At 40.3% G+C, this 25605-nt stretch overlaps 1 protein-coding gene across 1 annotated transcript in view; it reads left to right on the top strand.

The window, feature by feature from the left end:
* JAK2 (Janus kinase 2) overlaps positions 1-25605 on the top strand; it is a 196284-nt gene that overhangs the window by 148608 nt on the left and 22071 nt on the right. Inside the window, exons 13-22 of the mRNA XM_083186002.1 lie at positions 288-375; positions 937-1064; positions 3050-3188; positions 7299-7450; positions 9575-9725; positions 10983-11119; positions 14183-14372; positions 16521-16645; positions 19323-19495; positions 21065-21182. Of these exons, the coding sequence (XP_083042128.1) occupies positions 288-375; positions 937-1064; positions 3050-3188; positions 7299-7450; positions 9575-9725; positions 10983-11119; positions 14183-14372; positions 16521-16645; positions 19323-19495; positions 21065-21182 (1401 nt within the window). The remainder of the gene's footprint in view (positions 1-287; positions 376-936; positions 1065-3049; positions 3189-7298; positions 7451-9574; positions 9726-10982; positions 11120-14182; positions 14373-16520; positions 16646-19322; positions 19496-21064; positions 21183-25605) is intronic.

The following is a 25605-nucleotide window of genomic DNA, read 5'->3' as shown; positions in this document are numbered from 1 at the left end:
TATACATTTAAAAATCTATAGGGGGACCATTTAACATTGAAAAAACCCATTAGGGTGTTTATACAATTTAAAATCGCATCGCATCGCATTGCATTGTATGCCATATACAATGGTATACAATTTTAAATTGACTACAATGCCATACGACTGAATATCGTAGGTGCCATGCTAGGAAACAAGTACCATTATTTTTATTGCTAGAACCTATCCAACTCATATTGGTTTAATATATTAGGCATTTATTCCTAATATCTTTTACTTACATATTTGTTTTGTGGAATTTTCAGTCTTTCTTTGAAGCAGCGAGTATGATGAGTCAGCTGTCCTACAGACATTTAATCTTGAATTATGGAGTCTGTGTATGTGGAGAAGAGAGTAAGTACAATTTATAGGGTGCCAGTATAGTATGTATTCATAGACCTGCAATCTTTGCTAAAAGTAAATTTTCTTGGTGTTCTGGAGAACATGCATTGAAAAAACATCCCCTTATTGTACAGTACTCTTGTGCAAGTAAATTCCTTTGCACCGATCCTCAAATCAGTTAGAAAATAGGTATAGGTAGTAGAATTGTTATTGGCTACAGCACTATGGTTGGATTTCCTATAGTGAATTATTATTTTTTCTAGTTGACTTTAGCAGAGTGGAGGAGCCGTGGGTAGCCCATACCCTTTTATACCATCTCCTACTACACTAGTATATAGTAATTGAATTGTAGCTTGTGGCAAATTGCTAAATATTTGCTAACTTAGGGTTATCCATGTCTGTCCACAACTACTGACAACATTTGGAGTTAGCATATGTAGCTTGATAAGCAAGAAAGGTCTAATTTTAACTTAACCTTTATTAAAAATGTACAGCGGTTAAAGTTATTGAAATTGATCTTGAAGCAGACATTTGTTAATCTTTTAAGCATTTTGATGCTTTGTCTCCCATAAGGTATTCTTGTCCAAGAATATGCAAAATTGGGCTCACTGGACACATACCTGAAGAAAAACAAACTTTCTGTGAATATTATGTGGAAATTAGAAGTTTCAAAACAGCTTGCCTGGGCTATGCATTTTCTTGTGAGTATACAAGTTCAAATGAGCAAAATTCCAAAAGGGTTCCACAGAGTATCACCTCTATGCTCTTGGCCAGGAAACATGACACATGTACTGTAACTGACATATAAACATGTTTTACTCCATCCAGATCACACAGTTGAATAAAGTAGTAGTCACTGTTCCACTTTAGTTGCATTTCATTGAATGTATCATCAATTAATAAAAGATTAAATGGTACAATGGCAAAGTAGAAGTGGAACTCCCTGTATTGTAACATACTGAACTTCGTTCTTCTAAGGAATGGACAGTTAAATTTGCCTTAACTTTACTCTGAAATTGTTTATCTTTAATAGCGCTATTCGGGGGGCAGAGCCGCACAATGTAAACAAAGACATCGTACGATTTCATATTAGCGGCCATATATAAGGCCGCTAATACGAATGGATACAACATCGGGGATTACATTACAAAGCAGTCGTATTTGACTGCTTTGTAAATTACCCTCCGGAATACGAATTTGAATACGGCTAAAACAGCTATCATGTATTCATTCATATTAAGAATACAAAAAATCATATTTGTATTCTTAGTAAATTTTCCCCATAGTGTCAAATGTATGGAACATCAGAAATTAACTTTGTATAATGCATCAATACATGTAGTTTAATGTATTAAAAAGCCTATTTTAGTCTCAAAACTAGTTTAAAAATACAGACATTTAACCTATGAATCCATACTTTATACTACAATTTAGAGCTCGCAATTGCCACTAACTTTAGAATTGCAGGAAAGAGAACCCGGGGATTAAAATATGATGAAGTAAAAAGCAGAAACAGGCATGTATATATGTGGTGCTGTCTGTTGGTTAGCAGGAGAACTTTTAATTCATGGACTGTTTGGTTTGTGTTCAGTTTCTCACACCTGCTCTTAAAAGGGTATTCTCTCCATCCTGTATTAACTCCAGCCTTTATTAACTGTAGACAGTGACTGCAATGTGCCCTGTGACACAGTACTTTGACTGACGCCTCCCCCGTTCCAGCATGTATGATTGCTGCATCCAGTTATTCTGAAATGGGAGAAGTTTTCACAATACTTCCTCTTTAAAACCTGGCAAATATATAGAAGAAATCACACCATGAGAATGAAGCATATAACCGGCTCAGACCTGATCACATGGCTGCAAAGTGGCAGTGGGCAGCATTCAGTTAAGTCCCCGCCTTGTAAATGAATGTGATCACTGTGCAAATGGATGTGTACGGCTACAGATCTATTCGCAGCTGGGTGAATATGTCCAAAACCCATCGTAACAGGCTGACAATTTTTTCTTACACTGGGCACCAGTCATTGCAGTAGCTAGAGACTTGCTTGGTGGTGCAATGGAAAAAAGGCACATCCAGCCTGGAGCTGACATAACACAGCCTCCCCTAAAATGCTCAGGCACACCTTGCAGTTTCCCGGACAATTTTCATAGGCACGCCGGTGTTTTTCTTAACATTCCCACTAAATGGCCAGTTTACACCCCCAGTTGGCTTGCAAACAGCAAAAAGTAACAGGCTTTCATCGCAACACTGCCTCGCACATGCGTTCTATGGGCCGTACGCATGCGTAGTGTATCAATAATATCCGCCATGTGAACTCTCTGGTCTGATTTACCCCCATTCTAAATTGTAAAGTATAAAAGTACAATTAGACAAATACATTTAGATTGCGTTGGATTTACTATCAAGGGTTTAGTTATTTTGTCTTTCTGCTGAACGTCACAGTACATTGTTATATCTGCACTTTAGTAAAGTTTTAGTTTATACTACTATACAAATTGTACACACTACTGCTGCAACCACTAAATCGTACTGTAGTACCCTGTCTTACGGTCAACTATCCAAGCAGTTTGTTTTATATGCATTGACTTAAAATGATGTTTCTTCCATAATATGGAAACTGTGCAAGGGAATACTTTACAGTTACAGGTTAGCTATCATTTTCTTTGTTTCTTTTTCATACTATAGGAAGATCGAAATCTGGTGCATGGCAACGTATGTCTAAAGAACATTCTCCTTGTCAGAGAAGAAGACCGGAAAACAGGAAACCCTGCTTTCATTAAGCTCAGCGATCCAGGAATCAGTATTGCAGTTCTGCCTAGAGAAAGTAATATTATGTGCATGCTGGTTTCCCATTTTTATTTTTTGCAGCCATTTTGGCTGAGTTTGTGCTTCTACAAACAGACTGTGACATGTTGTGCTGCTTAAAGCATTGACAAAATCTTGATTTAAGATGCATTAATAAATGTGCTTTGAACACTCTTAGAAGCAAAGCTAAAATATCCATATTACATTATGTACTTGACCTAACCCCATACAGACCCACCTTGTCTGCTCTATCTTCCAACTTGCCCATTGCTTCAATTTGTTTATCTCCAATTGCCACCCTATCTCTTCTCACATCTGACTCCAAGCTCCTTCAGAGGATTGTCTATCTTCACTTTCTCTTGTTCATTTCTACACACTCATTCTCGACCCTCTTCAAAGTGGCTTCTTTCTCATCCAATCCTCACAGAGGTCACTTATGACCTTTTCATTGCTAAATTTAAGATAAAGATAAATCTTCTTGAACAGTCTGCCACCTTCAACACTGTGGAGCATCATTGCATCCTCCCTATTTTTTAATCTATCTTCAACCTTTTTGACACTGTGTTCTTATGGTTAAAGTCCTGCATCAATTGCTCTTTTCTATTAATAGCATCCTCTTTTGTTCCCAAAGTCTGCTGCCTATGTGTCATCCTCAAGTTTGTTCACTTCACTCCCCACATTAAGGCCTTCTCTCAATTATGCTACTTACACTTGTCACATAGCCTGAATTTGGCAATTCCTTATCCCAGATACCACCAAAACTTCCATTGATTCTTTCATTATTTTTCTTTGAGACTACTGTAACCTTCCTCTATCCTGCCCATTGGCCTCACTTGTGGCTTTAATGCCCCCTTTTTATTTATTTATTTATTTACAGTTTCTTATATAGCGCAGCAGATTCCATTGCGCTTTACAATTGTAGACAGTGATAAAACTGGATAGCAACAGACAGACTTGGAGGTAAGAAGGCCCTGCTGCAAGCTTACAATCTATCAAACTCTCAAGGTGGGCCTTCTTTGCAAATGCTCCAGAGGTGTAGGTAGTAATGGAGCCAAAAAAGGAAATGGCAGACAAGATGGGAGCTATAGAGTATGCTAGTCAAAAACACAAACATGGGACAGACACACCAATGTGCAGCTGTGAAGGTACCACCGCAGGCTGATCCCAGCAACTAATGAGCTGCCTCAGATAATCAACAGCTAATGGGGCCAGGTGGGTCCAACAGAATGCAGCGTCCGCATGTTCACGCCAGATGATGATCCAGGTGTCCTTAATATAGTCAGAGACTTTGGGCCTATCCAGGTGTCAAAACTTTAAATACGTCACTGCAGCCAGAGAGAGTATTTCATAACTGATTTTAAACCACATTTTTCACATCATGCCAAGATTTTGTTACAGGTGCTCTCCATCCTTAAGAACTCAATCCTTTGCCAGGTCACACTTCTACCAACCTAACCAGTTTTAAAAGTGTCCTTAAAAAGTTTTATCGGTTATTTTTTCAAGCTTTCGCTTCAACTGTCTTTCCTTCTACTTAGTAAGGTTTTCACAGGCAGGGTATCTCCTCCCTCTTATTTTTCTCTAACATGCTCCATGTCGCCACTGCTCTGCCCACGTGTCACCTTCAGTAGCTCTGACTCTGTCTGCCTGTGCATGTGTTGGTTACAGGATCACTGCATTCTCCATTGATCCCAACTGTCTCTCCTATTGCCTTAATTAATTAGCCCTATCTACTGTGTGTCCCAGTTATCTGTCCTTCTCAGTCTGGTCTGATATTTGTATGAATGCTATGGCATTCTACTGTTTATTTTAATTAAGATATATTAACCTTTTGAGTGCCAAGTGAATTTGAATAAATGGGTGTGTAAATTGACAAATAAACATTTGTATTCATCATAATAACCTGTACTGTTTACCTTTTATATAGGAAATCTAATCTTTATTTTTTATTTTTTTACACATTTTTTTAATTTGAATTTATATAACAAATGTGAGCGATTGCTGGCATTTTTGCACATCTCTCACAGAGATATTGGCACTCAAAGGGTTAATGTGAAATGTTTTGCAGGTTTGCTTTATACTTCACTGATTACATTTTGTTCCACCTTATAAATTGAAGATGTTTATATGTGTGCTAATATATATCACTGCGCCTGTCTCCCATTACGTTCTGTAATATTTTATCTAACTGAACAGTATATGATAGTTTGTTGTGGACGCAAGCTGTGTCTATGTGCGTAGTATACCTCTGGTGTGGTTATGTATACCTTAATACCTTTTAAGAAAGAGTATACAACTGTGTATACTATTGTATTGTGACCTAACGAACAAAACCGGTTTTAATCAGCAAAGGGGAGATGTAACAGTCTATATTTATATATGTAAAGTATGACTATTTACAGAAAACAGATACTTATACATATACTTAAAGCAATCTAAATAGTTATTTATGTACTGTATACAATAGACAATCAATAGTACAAAATGAAATCTATTTTCATTGGTCTGAGAGACACCCACCCTTCAAGTAATCAATGGCCCACACACTGGCTTTGTTCAGTATATAGTTTCAAGGTCCCACCTTACAACTCAGGCATAAGTTTTATACATACATATCTGCTTATATAACTTGTAAACACAGTGTGCCTTTATTCATCCGTAATGACTGGGTTAGGCCCCCATACACTATGCGATTTGGGCACGATTTCACCCAATTCGGATGAATCAGGCCGTGAAATCGGCCGAAATCGCACTTGTAGACATCCCATCAGATCCGATGCGGGGTCCCGTGCGCATCGGATCGGAGTCGGGAGGTCAGACGGGCTGCACAAAGGTTTGATAAATCTTATGTGCAGCCCGGAGCCGTGCGGGGGTCGTTAGCGGGCGGTGTATGCTGGCTAATAGACAGCCAGACAGAGGGAGGCTGCGTAAGGAGCCGGGCAGGAGGAAGCTATTACGGTGTCAGCGGGAGCAGGGCGTCGGGTAGGGAGAAGACGCTGGCGCCGGGCAGGGAGAACTTGACGCTGGCTGCCGGGCAGCGGCGGAAGCCGGGAGAAGCAGGGCACTTGAAAAAAAAAAACACCCATACAGATGACTAGGAAGCCATTGATTGGCTGAGGCCTCTATGTGCGTTTTCAAGTTCTCCCTGCTCGGCGCCCTGCTCTCACTGTCACCGCAATAGCTTCCTACGCAGCCTCCCCCTGCTCCCTCTGCCTGGCTCTCTATTAGCCAGCATCCCCCGCCCGCTGACGTCCCCCGCACGGCTCCCTCCTCCTGCAGCTCCCCGGGGACTGCATATGATAAATCCATGCGATTTATCAAATGCAAAAGTTGGCACATCAAGGGCCTAGTCGTGTGTCCCCCTCCTGGGGAGCTTCAGGGGAAATCAGGTCCGACTTGTCCCTAGGACAGGGGTTCCCAATCTTTTTTTAATCAAGGCACCCCTAGAGTATCAGAATTTTTTACGGCACCCCTAGGCCAAATTTTATTTTATTAGATTGTGTTTATATGGGATTCTTCATGTCAGTTATGTGGTAAATGGCAGGGTTTGCTTCTGTTTGTACAGATTTTATGATTGGCAGCCACCAGCACTGGTTTTTCTAATAAATAATGCACCATTAATAATTTTTGTTGGTCCTGGACCACCAACCCAGGGCACCCCTGCAAGTGTCCTGAGGCACCCCAGGGAGCCACGGCACACAGTTTGGGAACCACTGCCCTAGGACAAGTCGGACTAATGTATAGGGGGGGGGGGGGGGTGCCTTTACTGATGGTAAGATGCTGATTCATATGAGTATAAACATGGTGCAAACAAGGTATTTATTACTGAATAAAATAGGGGCACTGTATATTGACCTTAAATAAACCAAGTATATAAACTGTATATTATAATATATAATATTATAATATATATATATTTATTGTGTAGAATGCAATTAACTGTGTTTTTTTTATGGCTTTTCCCAACGATAACATATTATATCGTAATGTGCATGCTCAGTAAAATATATGCAATGTGCTGTAGTACACCACTTCTAGCACATGCATACATAAATTGCTTATGCACGCAATTGTTAAAAAATGCGATCATTTTATTTACTTTATTTTTCAAATACTATTTTGAATTTGACAGTTCTTTTGGAGAGGATTCCCTGGGTAGCTCCGGAGTGCATTGACAATCCAAAAAATCTCAACCCAATGGTAGACAAGTGGAGTTTTGGTACCACCTTATGGGAAATATGCAGCGGTGGTGACAAGCCACTAAATGCACTGGATTCTCAAAGAGTAAGTTTGAACTAAATAATGCTCAGAAACCATTGGCCCTTGACCACCACCACATTTGAAATGCCTCTGGCACTGTTTCTGTCTTTGTTGTCTGCCAGTGAAGTGACATTCACACTGCTGCCAGACAGACCCTCTGAGTGCTTGGGCAGAGGACAACTTTGGTACACACTTCCCACCTCTAAGTCACTGTGCATTGTGTATCTCTTCACCTGCAGTAGAACAACATTTTTCCTATGTTCAAATTTGCTTTGTACCAATTCTGAATCTGCCCCATCATTTCGTGCCTGCAAACACCCTCCCTGAAGTTACACCTAATGGCCTTCTCCTATCTTGTCATAAATTGGATCATTATGTCGTGCAGCTCATGAATGAACATTGTAATTGTCATAAACCTATATAAAAAAATCTTATTGATCACTAACCAGTGATCAATAAATTCAGAACACAATACAGAGTAATGAAGACAATAAGTATGAGTTAAGACCAATTAGATGCTTACATAATTTTCAGCATATACAATGTGTTCTGTGTATAATAACAGTTATTTATCACCTTTTAGCTTGAATATAATAGGAAGAAGAAATAACTCTCAATTGTCCTAAATACACGCACACAATTTGGTACTTTCTGGGCCAATGCCCCAGGGTTCAACATTTTTGGCTAGCTGTAGGGGATTTTATTAACAGAATGGAGGTGGGTATTCCTCCCATGGGCATGGGATGCTGAAAAGTAATTCGAGAAATAGACACCAATATACCTTTTTGCCAAAAACACCCAGTGCTACAAAGCATAGAACCCCAGTGATCTATTTAAAAAAAAAACGGGAGGGGTCCTTGTTTTTGTAATTATTCATGTTTGACTATATAATTATATTGTTCCGTTACTTCTATTTGTTTTTTAGCATTTATTGTAGTTTTTCTACAAATTATCAAAGTACATTGAGTGGAACTTGAAAAAGAAAGTAAAGATGGCTCTGTCCTTATGTGCACACAACTTAAAAAGGTGTGGGGAAGTGAAGAATAGCAGTTGTAGCTGTTGTTGCTATTGGCAAATTGAAGCATGATCAGCCACCAATATTAAAGTAGCCATTGGCAGCTTGTTTTTTTTTTTTTTTATTGTTCAAATATTTTATTGAAGATTGAAAAGCACAACATAATCAAGTACATCGGTTACAGAGTTAGCGAAAGAGCAGGTGATTAATAGGGGGTAATGTAACCGATCCGTTGTCGACCGAGGTCCATGGGGTAGATGTACTCAAATCAACAGAATTCAACAAAATGAGGGAGGAGCAAGAGGGGAGGGGTGAAAAGAGAACGGGTGTGGTGGGGATGTGGAAAAGGAGTGGGGGAGCATGGCGGAGCATGAGATAGAAAGGTGCATGGTGATGGTGGGGGAGGGAAGGGAGGAAAAATAATGGGGGGGGATGGGAGAGTGTGTAAAAGAGACGTGGGGGGAAGATGTTGAGAGAAGCGAAAGAATAAAGTGTAGTTTAAAGGTGGGGATGAGTAAGTGTAGAGTGGAGTTATGAGAGGTAAGGATGTGGATCAGACAGTAAGGGGAAGGTACGGATGCAAATGAGCTCAAACAAGTCCCGGGAGGGGGAGGTTTCTTGATGAGTACCAGGGTTCCCAAATCTTATGGAACTTCTCCACTGTATTATTTTGGAGGCTGGTTATATATTTCATTTTGGAGACAAACCAGATTCGATTTAGTCATTGGCAGCTTGTTTTTATGCATGTACCAGTGGTTTAATGGCAATGAAGGAAAGAAAGTACAAAACGCAAATAAAAATATTAAAACTTTTTTTAAACTTCAAGAAGGCATGAAAATGTGTTGAAATCCTAGTAGTAACGTGGATAATAGCAAAGCTGTTTTACAATGCTATGTGGGGTAAAAGTCACACAAAGACCTAGATCAAGATTAAATATGTTTTCCTTCTGTGCCTGGAGAGTCAGAAGACGCTCACACTTGCGCACTGGGACTGATAATCCTCATAGTTTACTCTGGGAAGAATCTAAAAATAAATGCATTTGTATGGAGACATATGCAGTAAAACTTTTCTGTTAATAAATAAGTTTAATTGTATTTTCTTCCATGTTTACTCCATTTTTTATTATTATGAAGAAATTGCAATTTTATGAAGATAGACATCAACTTCCAACTCCAAAATGGATTGAGCTTGCAAACCTTATAAACAGTTGCATGGACTATGAGCCAGATTTCCGACCTTCGTTTCGAGCTGTTATAAGGGAACTTAACAGCTTGTTCACTCCAGGTAAGAGTCAAAAAGGAAGCTTGCTTTGCAATGCATAGGGCAGTATTCCTAATCGCGATGTTTAGGATTCGCTGCACGGTCGCCTTGTTCCGGAGGGCTGGAGCATTTGTTGCCAGCCCTCCCTGTCGCCGTATTCATTGCCACAGGGGCTCGTTGCCCCTGATGGTGAATTTAAGCCACCACAATGAGCCGGGGGACGGCAGCAGGCAGGGTGACGGAAGCCTTCCTGCCTGCGCTGGACACTGTGGGGCAGAAGCAGGGCTCCCAGGGACACAGACAGCAGAAGCTCCCCCCCCCAGGAGAGCTCGCAGGGGACGGGGGTAGGGTGTCACTGCACTGCTCCCGCTCCGCATATGTAATGAGCAGGAGCAGTGAATATCTAATGAGCGGCTCTCTGCCCCCTGCTGGCTGTTATGTGTAACAAAAAAAAAATTCAAACTCAATATATTCATGTGCAGTAAGTACATGAAAAAAAATAGCATGCCCTCTTCACAGAAAATAAATACTGATTTTTTTTTACACCAAATAATAAAAAACAAAAAACTTTTATTTTAAAAGATCACAGTTCAGTTCACCATAAAAAGATGGCGATTGCTACACGGTGACACATGGCGAAAATAACTTAGAAAGCATTTCGCCATCTGATCATTGAATACACTCATGGCGAATCACATTGAAAACCACAGTGAGTTACGACTATCAGACGGCAAATTGTCCATCATTCACTGTTCGCCCTCGGCGAATAGCGCATGTTGAATAGGGCGAATCAGTTTTTCAGTAAAAAGATTCACCTTAGAGCATGCAAATAGCACACATTCGCCGTAGAACATGGCAAATCTGCCTCATTGAATACTGCCCATTGAGTGTTTGCTCTCTTAAGGCCCATAAATCCTGAGAGATGTTTTGCTGAAAGCAGCTTGGTTTTGTTGCCCAGTGTGTACAGGGCAGCGTTGAGCGCTGATGCGTGCTCCCGCATCATTGCTGCTGGCCAACGCTCATCTGCTGGTGAGCAGATAAGCGACGGAGTAGATGGCGTTTCATAGCGTCCTGCTATGGAAAGGTGTCCACCCCCTGAAAAATTGCTCAGAAGGGTGTATGCACTGAGCAATTTTCAGTCCAGCGATTTCCCCCATCATTGTTGTCTATACGCGCAGAATCGCTCAGTGTGTATGGACCTTTACTGTTTCGATTTCCAGCAGTTTTTCCCAGCCTTTTCTAAAGTGGGAAATGTACACTTACTGTTTATTTTTTTCCCAGACTATGAGCTATTGGCAGAAAGTGATTTACTTCCCACTATGAGAATTGGAACATTTGGCTTTTCTGGAGGCTTTGAAGATCGTGATCCAACTCATTTTGAGGAGAGACATCTTAAATTTTTGCAGCAACTTGGCAAGGTAATTTATTAACATTTTTGGATTTCGTAGCTCAGAATGTTCTGTTGGCACACTGTTCTGTCCTAGTGAAAGTTTAGGTATGTGGTAGGAAGATTATGGTATGGCTATATTGGGTTCTTAGAGGAGTTTCTATTGCATGGTAGGGTCTGCTCACAGTTGTGGTGGGTCATGGTAATTACAGTATTCCTCCTCCAGTGATCTTTTATCAGTGTGTTTTAACTACTTGATTGATTTTAGCTTACTGGTTGCAAATAGAACTGTACAAATAATTTATCCTATCCAGTGGTTTACAAACTTTCTCTGATCACATATCTTTGTTATTCAGGAATTTTGCATGAGGGAGACAAATGCACAGGATTTGACACCTATGGGACAGTAATGGAGTCTGGGGTGAGGAGGAGAGGAGGTCATAATACCTCAGTGCCCCCACATAACATCGTGCCACATTTCCCCAAACTAGCCTTTTGAGTCCCCTGTAATTAACTATCAATGAGGTGGAAGTCTGGGAGCAAAGGGCAGTCTAAAATGATTTGCCGCCATACAAGTCGATTCAATACAGATTATTAAAAACTTATTGTGAGTAGACCAGTATTCAATATATTGTTATATATTGAGTATATTGGGCAGTACACAATTACTGGCGATCATTGATCGCAGGTAAATGTCTCACCTGCGGCTTATCAGGGATTTGATTTTTCCAGCCTCAGGCAGTCAAAGCTATTCATAAAAAAACAGGGTTTCAGCAGCCAGAAACCGTTTTCACTGAACCCGTATTTTTGGGTAAAAAATGTTTGATCAGGCAATCGGATAGCCTGTTAATTAAAAAAAAAAAAAAAAAACTGCAAAACTTATTTTTTTTTCCACCCAACGCATTATCACCCAATTGGATACCCCTCATTGTCTATCTTCCACTCAGCTTCTAGTGGTTATTAAACACTGGACTACATGATGATGTGTGCATTGTGATGTAAAAGTAGCCATTATAGGATGGGTAGACTGTAGCCATAAAAGGTTGCACATGTAATTCAGACCTGATCTCTGCTGTGCGAATGTGCAATGGCCAGCAAACAGGTAGATGCCGCCCCTGCTGTAGAGAAATCCCGCCTTGTGAATTAATGTGCACGGTGTGTGAATGGATGTGTACAGCTAGCAAAGAATTGGCAACAGAGTGTAAATGTCCAAATCCCATTGAAAGCCGCTCCCCATGGCATTATTTTTAAACTGGTCTTCACTTCTCACAAATGCTGCATAGCCCTGGACTTACTCAGCGGCTGCAATAATTACAGGCATATCCGTCCGGGAGCTGATGTAACACACACTCCCCTAAAATGCTTGGACATGCCTGCGTTTTCCTTGACACTCCCAGTGTTTTTTCTTTAAACTTAACACTCCCATTAAACGGCCGGTTAACATCCCCACACCCCACAATCACCTTGCAAATGGCTAGTGAAGGAAAAAAGTCGCAGGTTTCCTTCGCTAGCAGGCGTCATGCACTTGCATTGCTGCCCATAGACATGCACAGTTCATCGTTATTCGTCCACTACACAAATTCACAAAGCAACGATCAGCTCAGAATTAGGCTCATGGTCCTTACTTAAATACCTCAGCCAACATGAGTATTATTGATACTCAGTTAATAAAAAATAAGGTCATAGAGAGAACCATGAATACATTCCCCATATCAATACACTATCACCACTAGCCTGAACTTTCAACATATGGAAGAATGGATTTGTGTTTTTTCCAAATTATGACCCTACCATCTACATGTTGAAACAGAAATCGTGATTTTTCTGGTTTGGCAACATTTTTCTAGTCCTCAAGGGGGAAATTTACTAAAGGAAATTTGTAAAAAATCGGTGTATTTGTATCCAGAAATACACTTATTTTTGACATTTACTATCCCGAATATATGGCAATTTGTATTCATATTGATGTGCTATCAATACGAATTGCCGTATTTTCGGGATAGTAAATGTCAAAAATAAGTGTATTTCTGGATACAAATACACCAATATTTTACAAATTTCCCCCCAAGTGTCTGGTATTGAGGAGTCTGTGCTCACTATAGTCTCTGTTTTCTGATATTAGCTGAATCCATAATATGCTTTTCTACATACCACTATCGTAATACAGTAACCAAAGTTGTTGTGCTCTGATTGTTTTATTTAACAAGGCGTTAGAACCCTAGAACTGGCATTCACTGGATGTTTTGTTTCATGCACCATTTTGTGTAAACTGTAGTGACTGTTGTGTATGACAGTAGTAGCAGACAAGGGGGTCAATTTACTAAAGGTTCTAAAAATGAAAATAGATTCTGTCTATGATTTTCTAAGATGCAATACAGAATCTGATTGGTTGCTATGGCCAAGATTACCTCTTTTCATTTTTAGAAGCTTTAGCACATTTACCCGCAGAAGGTTAGCAATTACTGAGCTACTTGAACCACCCTATCTGGCAACTATATTCATTACAAGGTCAAAGTCACTTATGTCAAATTTCTTCCCCATTCTGGTGGTTGGTTTCCATGGCAACTGAAGCAGTTCAGCATATATCTTAATTATCTTCTGCATTTAGTTGCTTCCATGTGATTGGTTAGTTTAGATATTTGTAAAAATGAGAAGTGACTATTGTGTGTATGCACTTTACATGAGATTTTTAGGATGGCAAATTTCTGTTCTAGAAATCTGCCATCCTAAAAATAAACAGAACAAAGGGCCTGATTTAGACATCTGCTCTCATGTGGCCGCACGACAGAAAAATCATTCGATGGTCGCTCACCATCAAATGATTTGTCTTCCCTTTGCAAATAAAGGTAAGGCTAGACTTACTTTTATTGTAGTCGGAGATGGGCGAATTCGGAGCATGGACACACCTACATTTGCAGGGGTACCCTAATGTGAAACTCGCTGAAGGCATTAGCTCCGGAGTTTGTACATGTGCAAAGCCCAACAATTGGTCAGGGTAGTAAATTCTGCCCGCGCCTAGCTGGTCTGAATCACCCACAAAATGCATTATAATAATTTTGAGAATATTTTGTGAAAGGCTACTTCTTAATTTTAGGGTAACTTTGGAAGTGTTGAACTCTGCCGATATGACCCGCTGCAAGATAACACCGGTGAGGTTGTAGCTGTGAAGAAACTCCAGCATAGCACTGAAGAGTACCTTAGGGATTTTGAACGGGAAATTGAGATCCTGAAATCCCTCCAGCATGAGAACATTGTCAAGTACAAGGGAGTGTGTTACAGCGCAGGTAAGTCCATTAAGAAAAGTCTCTTTTGGTCAACCCAGACTTTTAAATAATCTGGAAACAACAAAGAAGACTGGAGGTTATCATAGTCAGCTGTACTAATACATAAATATGTGGGTGTCGTGATATATTTGAGTAATAAGATGACACACAGTAACATTTTATGACTTTTTGCAAGTGTTGTCTGAGTATTTCTTAGTTTATTTCATTTATGTGATTCATTTACACTGTTAAAATTAGGGCAAAGCATGCTAAAAGGAACCAATTGTTCTCAGCCGCAATACATGACATAGAACAATACAGTAGAGAATTCGTATAGGAGTCCAACAACTCTGGGTCACTTAATACTATTAAAAGGCTAGACAAGAATGGCTCTATCTGTATCTCTCATTGACACCCTAATGGGTGATATTGGGACATTTTCCAGTGACTATTCAAGGGATGTAAAAAATAAATACTGATCAATTTTAGCTGTGGTTAAACACTATAACATTTCGGAGACACTCCCCATCGTCAGGACATGTTACTGTATACCTGTATTCATGTCCTGACGACGGGGAGTGTGTCCGAATTGTTTACCTGACCGCAATGGAATAAACTTGGCCCCTGTATTCACCAGCAATGGTAGTTCCTGAGTGCCCATACAAAAAGGGGGTTTATGTAACCTGCGCTCTTTTCAGGAAGTGTGATACAATCGTGGTGTGTGTTGCACTTATGATTGTATCACACTTCCTGAAAAGAGTGCAGGTTACATAAACCCCCTTTTTGTATGCAATTTCTCTGTGAGGTAGGTCTCCTCACATGTAACCCGCTGCCAGTACATAAATTATACACCAGAGAGGTGAGCGCTAGCTACACAAACCTTCCAAACCGGCAAGATATATTCATCAGCTCAAATAAGACCTGAGTGACCTTTCTCACTCTCTGGATATATATATATATATAACTATGGCAATCACGGGATGGTATAAGAAAGAAATTCACTCCCACTCTCAGAGTGTCGTGTTCGACGTGATGTTTCAGACTTCTGACTTTTATCAAGAACAAGTGACATACGTATGTATATATTTTGGGCGGCATGCAATCTCAGCTATTTCTGCCTTTCAGCATTGTAGGCATTTTCCGACAAAACAGATGTGACCAAAATAAGTTGGATCTATTTCGATAGAAATGGCCACGGATTTTCAAATTCACGGCCATTTTTCGAAAATCCGCTGTTGTTTTCACTAATTTGCAGACTTTCCGACAGTCGGTACATTGGATATCGACTGTTGAGTACCTGTTGGAAGGAATGATAAACGTCCCGGGTTCCAACTGTCGGATACCCCCCTCTGTCTTTTGTGTTCAGTTGATGCCATCATATACTATAGTAGGCAGGTTTATCAAATGTGATGCATTAAAGACAAAATACTGCTCTTTCTTTGTGTTCTCTACATTGTTTTTACTGACTTGTTCACTCAATACATGTCTATGGCATTAGTATTGTGGTTTTTTTTTGCCATACTTGACTTCAATAAAACATTTTTGAAGAAATAAAAGAAACCAAAAAGCTCTCTGTAAATCTTCTTAAAACAGATAACATTGAAATGATCTTTACTTTGCCTCAAGAAAAAAAACCCATTAAAGGTTTATGACTAATTTAGGGGATTTTGGGACGATACATACAAATAATTTTACTGTGTATTTCTTTAGCTAATCATATACCTAGAATAGCTGACTAGTCATAGAAGATGAGAATGTAGAGTCATCTATCCTACTTTTAGAATGTAGTTTCAATTTTAGTAGATTTCATAAATGCAAGATTTTGCAGGCTTCTTTCCACACTGCAGGGATTGTAGCACACCAGTTTAAAGTAATTTTAGATACATAGTTTGTCAAATGGACACACAAGAAGTTATTTTCATGTCTCCTTCACAATTCCCTAAGTGAGGCAATGCTATATTTATAGCTTGGAATTCTTTTATAGCACAAAGTTCATTTTTGGTTTTAAAAATAACTTAACTGGTGATGGAAGTCAGAGGATAGTTTACATAGTTATTGACTATATTTTTGTGTGTCTTTTTTATTTATTTATTTTTTACTCATTACATATCATTCTTTTTTACATTTTTTTACCACAACTGACCAATTGTTTTTGTTTTTGACCAAAAGGACGTCGAAACCTTCGATTGGTTATGGAGTATTTGCCATATGGAAGTCTAAGAGACTATCTACAGAAACATAAAGAAATGCTGGACTTCAAAAAGCTTCTACAGTATTCCACCCAAATATGCAAGGTAATTCTGCATAATTGTGTTATGACCGATCATATGAATCAGTATTTCTCCCCCAAAGATGTTTAATAAGAGCCATGGTGTTTATATAACCTTTTTAACTCCTACTTCCAAGTTATCCATGTCACGTTAAGAGAAAAAAATGAAGACGTTGTGACTGTTGGCTGTAACACGAATACAACAAATTATACTGTAAACCACTTTGAAACATTCAGTTGTGCAAGATAATGTCGTCATACTAAAAAGATCCTATGCATAAAAGCTTAAATATTTTTTGGGAAGAATTGTCATCTTTAATATTCCATTTCTCTTCTATCATGACTGTAACAAGAATTATACTTGATTGTCTACATCAAATGTAATTAGTAGAACATTTATTCACAGATAAAATAGAATCAGAGTAGTATATTGGAAGCGATGAATAATGCCCTATTTAGTTTTGGGATAAGAGATGAAGGGTGTCACAAGGAGGGTGCGGGGGATAGCGGCCACACCTGGGTGACACCAAAATGATATCTCTTATGCTGTGTACACACTGTACAATCCAGCATGAGATTTTGACCTATATAGTCAAAATCGTATGCAGATCGCACAGGTTTTTTACCTTGCGATCCTGATGCGCGCTCCTGTGACAAACCCAGATAGACAGGGCAGCAATGACTATATAGTTCAATTCGATTGTAGATAGCATGAGTTGTATGTAAAAAGTACAGAGTTAGCAAAGATTGTATAGCAGTCGAATCTTAAGTCGACTAGCAAGGGAATCTCACCGTGTGTACACACCATTAAGCTATGTACACACACACACTTCGTTATGCTTTAGATTCAATGTTCGATTTGATTTTCTATTAGATCTGGCATTAGGTCTTCCCATTCAATTTGGCATTAGATCTGCACTTTTGCATTAGATATCGATTTCGATATCAAATTTGATTTCTATTCATGGAACATTGTACACATTTGATTTACTGGATCGAATTTGATATTTCCTTGGCTGCACAGTCTATTTTTCTATTCGATTTTGAGAAAACGGGAGCACGCATCGAATCGAATGCAGATCGAAAGTGTCCTAAAAACCATTCGATGTGGATACGATTTTGCTTCTATAAGCAAAATCGAATCGAAAACAGGGAAAAATCGAAGCATGTGTACACAGCTTTACTAAGTGATGGGAACTGAAACATAATGTTCAGCACGCAGCTCTTGCCATAGTGTAGGAGTCAAAAACTGCAGCCTACACGGTCACCGGGAGCCGAACCTGCTGGACCACCCCCACAGGACAAAAATAGGGTCCGAGCCATGAGGCTATGCCCCATCACAGTAAGACCATGCCCATATATATAAAAAGAAAATGTTGTTGCTCAATCATGGCCAGACCTTTGAATTGATTGTCTTGACATTTGACATTTTAGTTTAGAGGCCAGAATAGAACATAGTCTATACTTTTTCGCATAGAGTACCAATTCAAATAAACATGCACATGATGGGACCTGCCATGCACAGTACATAATAGGGAGATTTGTAGTGCAGTTAGTTTGTATCAGAGTGATAATATGGTTAAGTAAAAGTATTCGAGAGCTGCTAAGCTCAAGTATCAAATAACACCGGTGTTAGTCACAACAACAGGTATGCCGCACATATTGAAATCCACAATGTTTGTAGCTTCAGTAAGAACGTGCAGGAGTTTGCTACAGTAAACTTTGTGTCTAGTGATTGCGGTTAATTATAGATAGTCTGCAGCCATAAATTAATGGTGAGATAATGGCGGACAACGCTATTTATAACAGCTGCCAGACCTCACAATGCAGATAAGAAAGCAGCTCCACATTACAGGGTAATCCTTGTGTTAGAAAAACTGTTGGCACAGTGCTGGTACTTTGAGCTCTTTAGCACTGCCACCTGGCAGATTACTCGAAGTTGCAGTCAAACACTAATTTGCCATCCAGTCTCGCTGTTCACATTCACTTTATGGAGGTAATTGTTTAAGAACTGCACAGAGAACAAAATAAGAACATTATATATGCAATCAGAACCTTCCAGATATCCAGTATACCATCAATCTCCTGTATATGTGCCTTATATGACAACAGACCCCTTCACATGACCTTGCTGTAAGACCCTTGCACATACTCCTTATACAGTATGCCATCAGACTATATTCCTCTTTTTTCTGAAGACTCCTTCATATGCCTCTTGTATGTCCTCTATGGCATCAGCCACTACAGAAGCTGTTTACTTACCATTAGACTCCCCTTTATATGCCATCAGATGACTGTAGATCCTCACTAGACATTAGATTTACACATGTGCCTTAGAGTAAATGGTGTGGTATGCCACTCCTATTCTAACACACTAACCTGTCCTTAAAGTGTTTGTCTGATACAGTGCAACTCTATTTGGGTGCTCTTTTTTTTGTGTGTTGTGTATAGCTTGTCTCCTACCACCCGTAATCAGTCCTTTTTCTTCAGTAAAAACTACGCCAGTGTATTTAGTAGTAGCTTGCAGGTGGATAACAATGCCCTCTACAGTGGACTATGAATTTGAGAGTCCACAAGGGAGGCCCCCTCCTGGCCAGTCTGACCATGGTCCTGACCAGCAATGGCTGCAACGTTTCTGAAACAATTGGTTACACAGGTCATTTTATGTATTTTATTGAACATTGTCGTTTTTGGATTTACAGGGCATGGAATATCTTACTATCAAAAGGTATATTCACAGAGATTTGGCAACAAGGAATATTTTAGTTGAAAATGAGAGCAGAGTAAAAATTGGTGATTTTGGATTAACAAAAGTACTTCCACAAGACAAAGAGTACTACAAGGTTAAAGAGCCTGGTGAAAGTCCTATCTTCTGGTAGGTTGATCGAATGGTTTTCGCTAACTGACTAGTTTTGAAGAGTTAACAGCATCTCAAATGGCAGCAGTAGATTGGAATGCTTATGTAATGACATATGTAAAAATAGTATACATGAAATAACTGCAGTGATTACATGTTACTGAACCTATCCAAAATAACATCTTGTAAAGATTTACAAAACTGAGATTGCTTAAGGAAGGATGTAGCGCCTCTGTTTCCTATACTATACCATGTTGCCTGCTCGTTTTAATGAATAATTGTCCTGTTTACTCCTGTTCTAATGAGTGGCAGATTTTTGCATTATTTTAACTGTTACACATCGGTCATGTGTATTCTGTTTACAGTAATTGAATGTAACTTTCAAAATTCCATAAATTGAAGTAAGTTAAGACTTCTTGTTACATTGGACAGCACTTGATTTTTCTTGTAAACTAGGTTTCATACATGTTCTATGGTAAAACTGTTTCAAATATAACAAACACCAGTATTATAAACAAATATTTTTTTCTTTCATTCTAATAGTGTGTACACACGGTTAGATTTGGCTTCCGATGTTCCCGATATAGGGAACATCGGAAGCCAAATCGCATGCTTTTTTAGGGCTTCCAAGCCCTATGCGCTGCCGATGCGCGCTCCCGTGTGAGCGCATATCGGCAGCCAGATAGAGAGGGCAGGCAACACTATATAGTGCAGATCTGCACTATATAGTGTAAATTGTGCCCCTCTGTCATGCCGTCAGATGCGAGTCCCGATGCGATCTGAATCCGTCGGGACTCGCATCTCACGGCAGCATCTGCCGTGTGTACACACCATAACACATGCCAAACAGGCACCAGTGTGCATTTATGAACATCATAAACCTGTAAAACACTGTTCTACATGAAACAACAAATACAGCACCCTTTATAAGTTGACCATTCTTTTTTGGCACCTGATGAGATACAGGCACTGTATTTGAATCATTTTCTTGCACATATTTAGGGCAGTATTCAATGACAATAATCGCGATGTGCAGCGAATCCTGTTTAGGATTCGCTGCACTGATCATTGAATACACTCACGGCGAATCACATTGAAAAACCACAGCGAATTACGGCGACTATCAGACTGCGAATTGTCCGTCATTCACTGTTCGCAGTCGGCGAATATTGCACGTTGAATAGGGTGATTCACCTTTTTCAGTAAAAACATTCACCTTAGAGCATGGAAATAGCACACATTCGCCGTAGAACATGGCAAATCAGCCTCATTGAATACTGCCCTTAGTGTTAGTTACATATCATGTCCCCAGTAGTGCCAGTTACAGATGTCCTCAGCAGTGCTTTCTGCAAAAAAAAAAAGTTAATTCCGGAAACTATGGTTTTCGGAATAATTTGGATAACTGATATCTGTATAAGTGATACTCAACCTGTATAAATTTGGGAATCATGACAGTTTGTGGAATTTTTAGTTACTGATTAAAAAAATGCTTTAGTCCTGATAAAATACAATGGTTTTTTTTCACATTAATCGTTGAAGCTGTAGTATGTATCATTTGTAATGAGGTTGCTTGTCTCGTCCCTACAGGTATGCTCCAGAGAGTCTGACAGAGAGCAAGTTTTCTGTGGCTTCAGATGTTTGGAGTTTTGGAGTTGTTCTTTATGAGCTGTTCACATACAGTGAGAAAAATAGAAGCCCTCCTTCGGTAAGTATGGCATAAAAAGTATATAAAATGAATATCACCAGCAGAAGATCAGTGTTACTAGCATACGCTCTTCTGTTGGATGTTATGTGAAATCTATTTTAGTTGCAGGCTTTTACAACAGTGGACCAGTTAATACCATCTTCAGGTCATTGACTAGAGACAAAAAGTGGACATGTGCTTGTTCTAGCTGGCAAGTCAGCTGACTTGTAATAAATAGGGGTTTGGCATTCTGTTGGGGTGACCTGGCAGTCGTCAATATTGATCCGATATCAACTGCCACAGGACCTGGCAGGGTGCCGGCATCGGCCGGGAGAGAGGGACGGCGCTGGGGGAGAGTGGAGGCATTGAGCAGTATGGCCCTTCTTTTGATTTAGCAGATGGAAGCCGAAATAGACTTGCGTGCACAGTCTATCTCTGCTTTCGTTCCCAATGCCATGAGGCCTTGCATGAGAATGCGCCTGTACATGTGCGATTCAGGGTCACTATCAATTTGATTTAGACTATTTAGTCCAAATCAAAAGTGACCCTGAATCACACTGTGTGTACGGGGCATTACAGATGACAGCCTGCAAAGTTAACCAAAGAAAATGAAATGTTTGGTTTATTGGATTTATTTTATTGCCACAGGTCTATACTGTTGAGAACAGTTAATAATGATCCTGTTTTGTCATACAGATTCTGGTAACTCCAACGTTTGATGAAACTCCTTGCACATGTCATGTGTGTGATACTTTAAATCATTCGTCTTCAAACTGCGGCCCTCCAGATGTTGTGAAACTACAAACCCCAGCATGCCTTGCCACAGTTTTGCTATAAGGGAGTGTTAAAACTGTGGCAAGGCATGCTGGGATTTGTAGTTGCACAACATCTGGAGGGCCACAGTTTGAAGACCCATGTTTTAACCCCTTCCCGACATTTGACGTACATTTACGTCATGGTCGGGATGTACTTCCCGACACATGGCATAAATGTACGTCATGAATGTAAACTGTCACCGCGTCTATAGACGCGGTGACAGAGGGACGATGGCTGCTGTCCCTGACAGCAGACATCTTCCCTCATTGCCCAGGGGGGGCAGCGATGCCCCCCCCCATCGGCGATCGCTGTGATTGGCTGTTCAAATGTGAACAGCCAATTACAGCGTTTTCTGTGTACCGGCGAATAACGTCGCTCAGTAACACAGGGATCGGTGGTGATTGGTGCTGTTAAGTACAGCACCAATCATCACCCGGTGTAAAGGGCTCACTGGTGGTCACCCCACCTCACCCCACCTGCCCCCAAGGCTGTGATTGGTCCGTCGGACCGACGGACCAATCACAGCCATTACACCTCACAGAAAATAACGGAAACAGCCCTGCAGCCGCCATTCCGGTCAGGAACAGCGTGCAGAGCGGTCTCCGTGCCCATCTGTCCCCTTATACTGACCTGATCAGCGTTGGTGGCATCCGTGCTGCCAGCTGCTGGTGCTTCCTGGTTGCTGTTGCTTCCTGCTGCTGCTGCAGCGTCATTGTGTCAGAGAATATAATATTGTGTGATATAATTTTGTCTCTGCTGCCCCCTGCTGCCCCCCTTTTGTGCTGATCAGTATAAATTAACTGATCAGCAACTTTTTTGGGGTGCAGGGGTTTTTTTTTATATATACCCTGTCAGGTTGCCCCAAAAGTTGTGTGCCTGCTGCCCCTCACTGCTAATCAGTGTTGCATCACTGATCAGCAGTTTTTTATTTTTTTGAGGGTGCTGTGGGGTTTTTTTTTTTTTTTTTTTTTTACACCCACGGTGATTTTGTGGGTGTCCTGTGGCCGCCTAGCGCTGATCAGTGACGTACATCACTGATCAGCATTTTTGGCACAGGGTTGATCTAATTTTTTTTTTTTTGGATCAAATTCCTGTTGCCTTTGACTCATCAGCAGTTTTTTTTTTAATTTTTTTTTTTTGGAGGGTGCTGTAGGGTTTTTTTTATTTTATTTTTTTTACACCCACGGTGATTTTGTGGGTGTCCTGTGGCCGCTGAGCGCTGATCAGTGACGGACGTTACTGACCAACATCTGTGCTAAATTTTTGGCGCAGGAGCTTTTTTTTTTTCTTTTAACTTACACGTGTTGAAGCACTACATACACACTACATACCCCCCGTGTTGAAATAAAGTTTGTACCCACCCCTACACTATACACGTGTTGAAACACTACACTTACACAAACACAAAAATAATAAAAATGTCCCAATCATCGCAAAGAGTTTTCAGCGGAGGAGGCATATGCCCTTATTGCCTCTGACACTGACACAGCCAGTGAAGAAAGCGATGAATTTGCATTCGTCTTAAGCTCCTCTTCCTCCTCTAGTGATGAGGGACCCCCTCAAAGACGCCCCCGTAGAGCAGCTGAGACCCCCCCCCCCCCAATGATTGATCTCGTATGGACCCCACCACCAGACAATTTTGAGCCCCAGGTTCCTGAGTTTTTGGCCAACCCAGGAATCCAATTTGATACTACAGGCCTCAAAGAAATTGACTTTTTCAAAGTCTTTTTCTCTGATGATTTTATAAATTTAATGGTGGACCAAAGTAATTTATATGCCCAGCAGTTTATTGCCCAAAACCCCACGTCATCATTTGCTAGGTGGACCCCTGTAGATGCAGTAGAGATGATGACGTTTTGGGGTCTGGTGTTACATATGGGCATAGTTAAAAAGCCAGAAATTAGACAATATTGGAGTACAGATGTTCTGTACAGCACCCCACTTCATCGTATGGCTATGACCCGGACTCGTTTTGAGACGATCCTTAAATTTTTGCATTACAACGATAATGCACAGTGCCCACCCAGAGATGATCCCACCTTTGACCGGCTATTCAAAGTCAGGCCGGTCATTGATCATTTCAGCGCCAAATTTGCTGAGATGTACATCCCCGAAAAATTCATTTGTGTAGACGAGTCACTGATACATTTTAAAGGAAGGGTTAAATTCCGCCAGTACCTTCCCAATAAGAGGGCAAGGTATGGCATAAAAATGTATAAGCTGTGCGAAAGTACCTCAGGGTACACCCACAGGTTTAGGGTATATGAAGGGAAGGACACAAGAATTGAACCGCCAGAATGCCCCCCCCTCCCTCGTAGGTGTTAGTGGAAAGATTGTCTGGGATTTAGTGCACCCCTTCCTGGATAAAGGTTATCACCTCTATGTGGATAACTTTTACACCAGCATCCCCCTGTTTAAGGCCCTTGGTTCAAGAGGTACAGCAGCTTGCGGTACTGTGCGCAAGAACCAAAGAGGCCTCCCAAAAACGCACGTTGCCCAATTACTGAGAAAGGGTGAAAGCAGGGCACAATCCACCAAAAATATGTTACAATTCAAAACACGAGTATACAAAACTTGGCGCTGGAAGGGGCAGCGTGAAACCAACCAGGAGTTATCTTCCTGGTGTAAACAGACAATATATAAAGAATATAGACGGTCTCCGCGCCCAACAGTTAGGTATTACAAACAATGGATATGATATCTCTTACTTTAGACGTCTCCTTTATAAGATCCAAAATACAATTTTTTTCTCAATTCGTTTTCTCCATGCAAGATGTACATAAAAAATAGAAGACAAGAAACATATACTATGAAGTCCAATCTTTAGAGATTTCTAAACAGTTCTTTAGGGGATCCCACGGTGTCTACCCTGGATATTCTTCCCTCCTTCCCTTATGGTGTCTATCAGGGTTAATTCTTATTGGTTCACCACGTGTTGGCACAAAGCAGAATATGCGTACATGTATGCTTACATGTGGGTAATTAGGGATAAACACATCAAGGTTTCTTTAGGGATTTTTCTGGACTTTCTTCTATAGTTTATGTTCTTTTCTCTCCGAGGTGGATGTATATATTCAAAATACCAAACAGAGTGCACAATATAAGGTACAGGTTCTTTATAGTACTAAAAGTTGATCAGGGGTCCCACGGTTTTTACCCTAGGTATTCTTCCCTCTTATGGTGTATAACGTTATCTTTTATTGGATCACCACGTGTCACCCTGCGTATAAATAGGCGTACATGTATGCTTACACGTCAAAAGATAGAAACAAGCCCATCAGGGTTTCTTTAGAACCTGGTGTGCTTACTTGTATGCTTACTTGGGAACATGTGTGACTCCTCCTATCAAGGTATCTTTGGATAAGAAGTTCTCCGGACACGGAGTTTTAGATAAAATCAAAATGTCTTTTTATTCATAAAATAGATGCATACACAAATATGGTAGCTCCAGATGTGGGTATATACAAATCAGAGGTATAACAAGGACACCTTAACTGGGAGTAGATGGAATAACAACAGCCCGGGATGCTCACCAGTGGAGGAGGTCCAAGTCTTCCCTTAGAATCTGGATACCCGTTAACAACACCGCACCAACGCGTTTCGACCAAGGGGGGTCTTTTTCAAGGTG

This window comes from Crinia signifera, chromosome 1 (assembly GCF_055691185.1).
Source record: "Crinia signifera chromosome 1, ASM5569118v1, whole genome shotgun sequence".
NCBI classification, from domain to species: Eukaryota; Metazoa; Chordata; class Amphibia; order Anura; family Myobatrachidae; genus Crinia; species Crinia signifera.
This window is presented reverse-complemented; position numbering and strand designations above follow the sequence as displayed.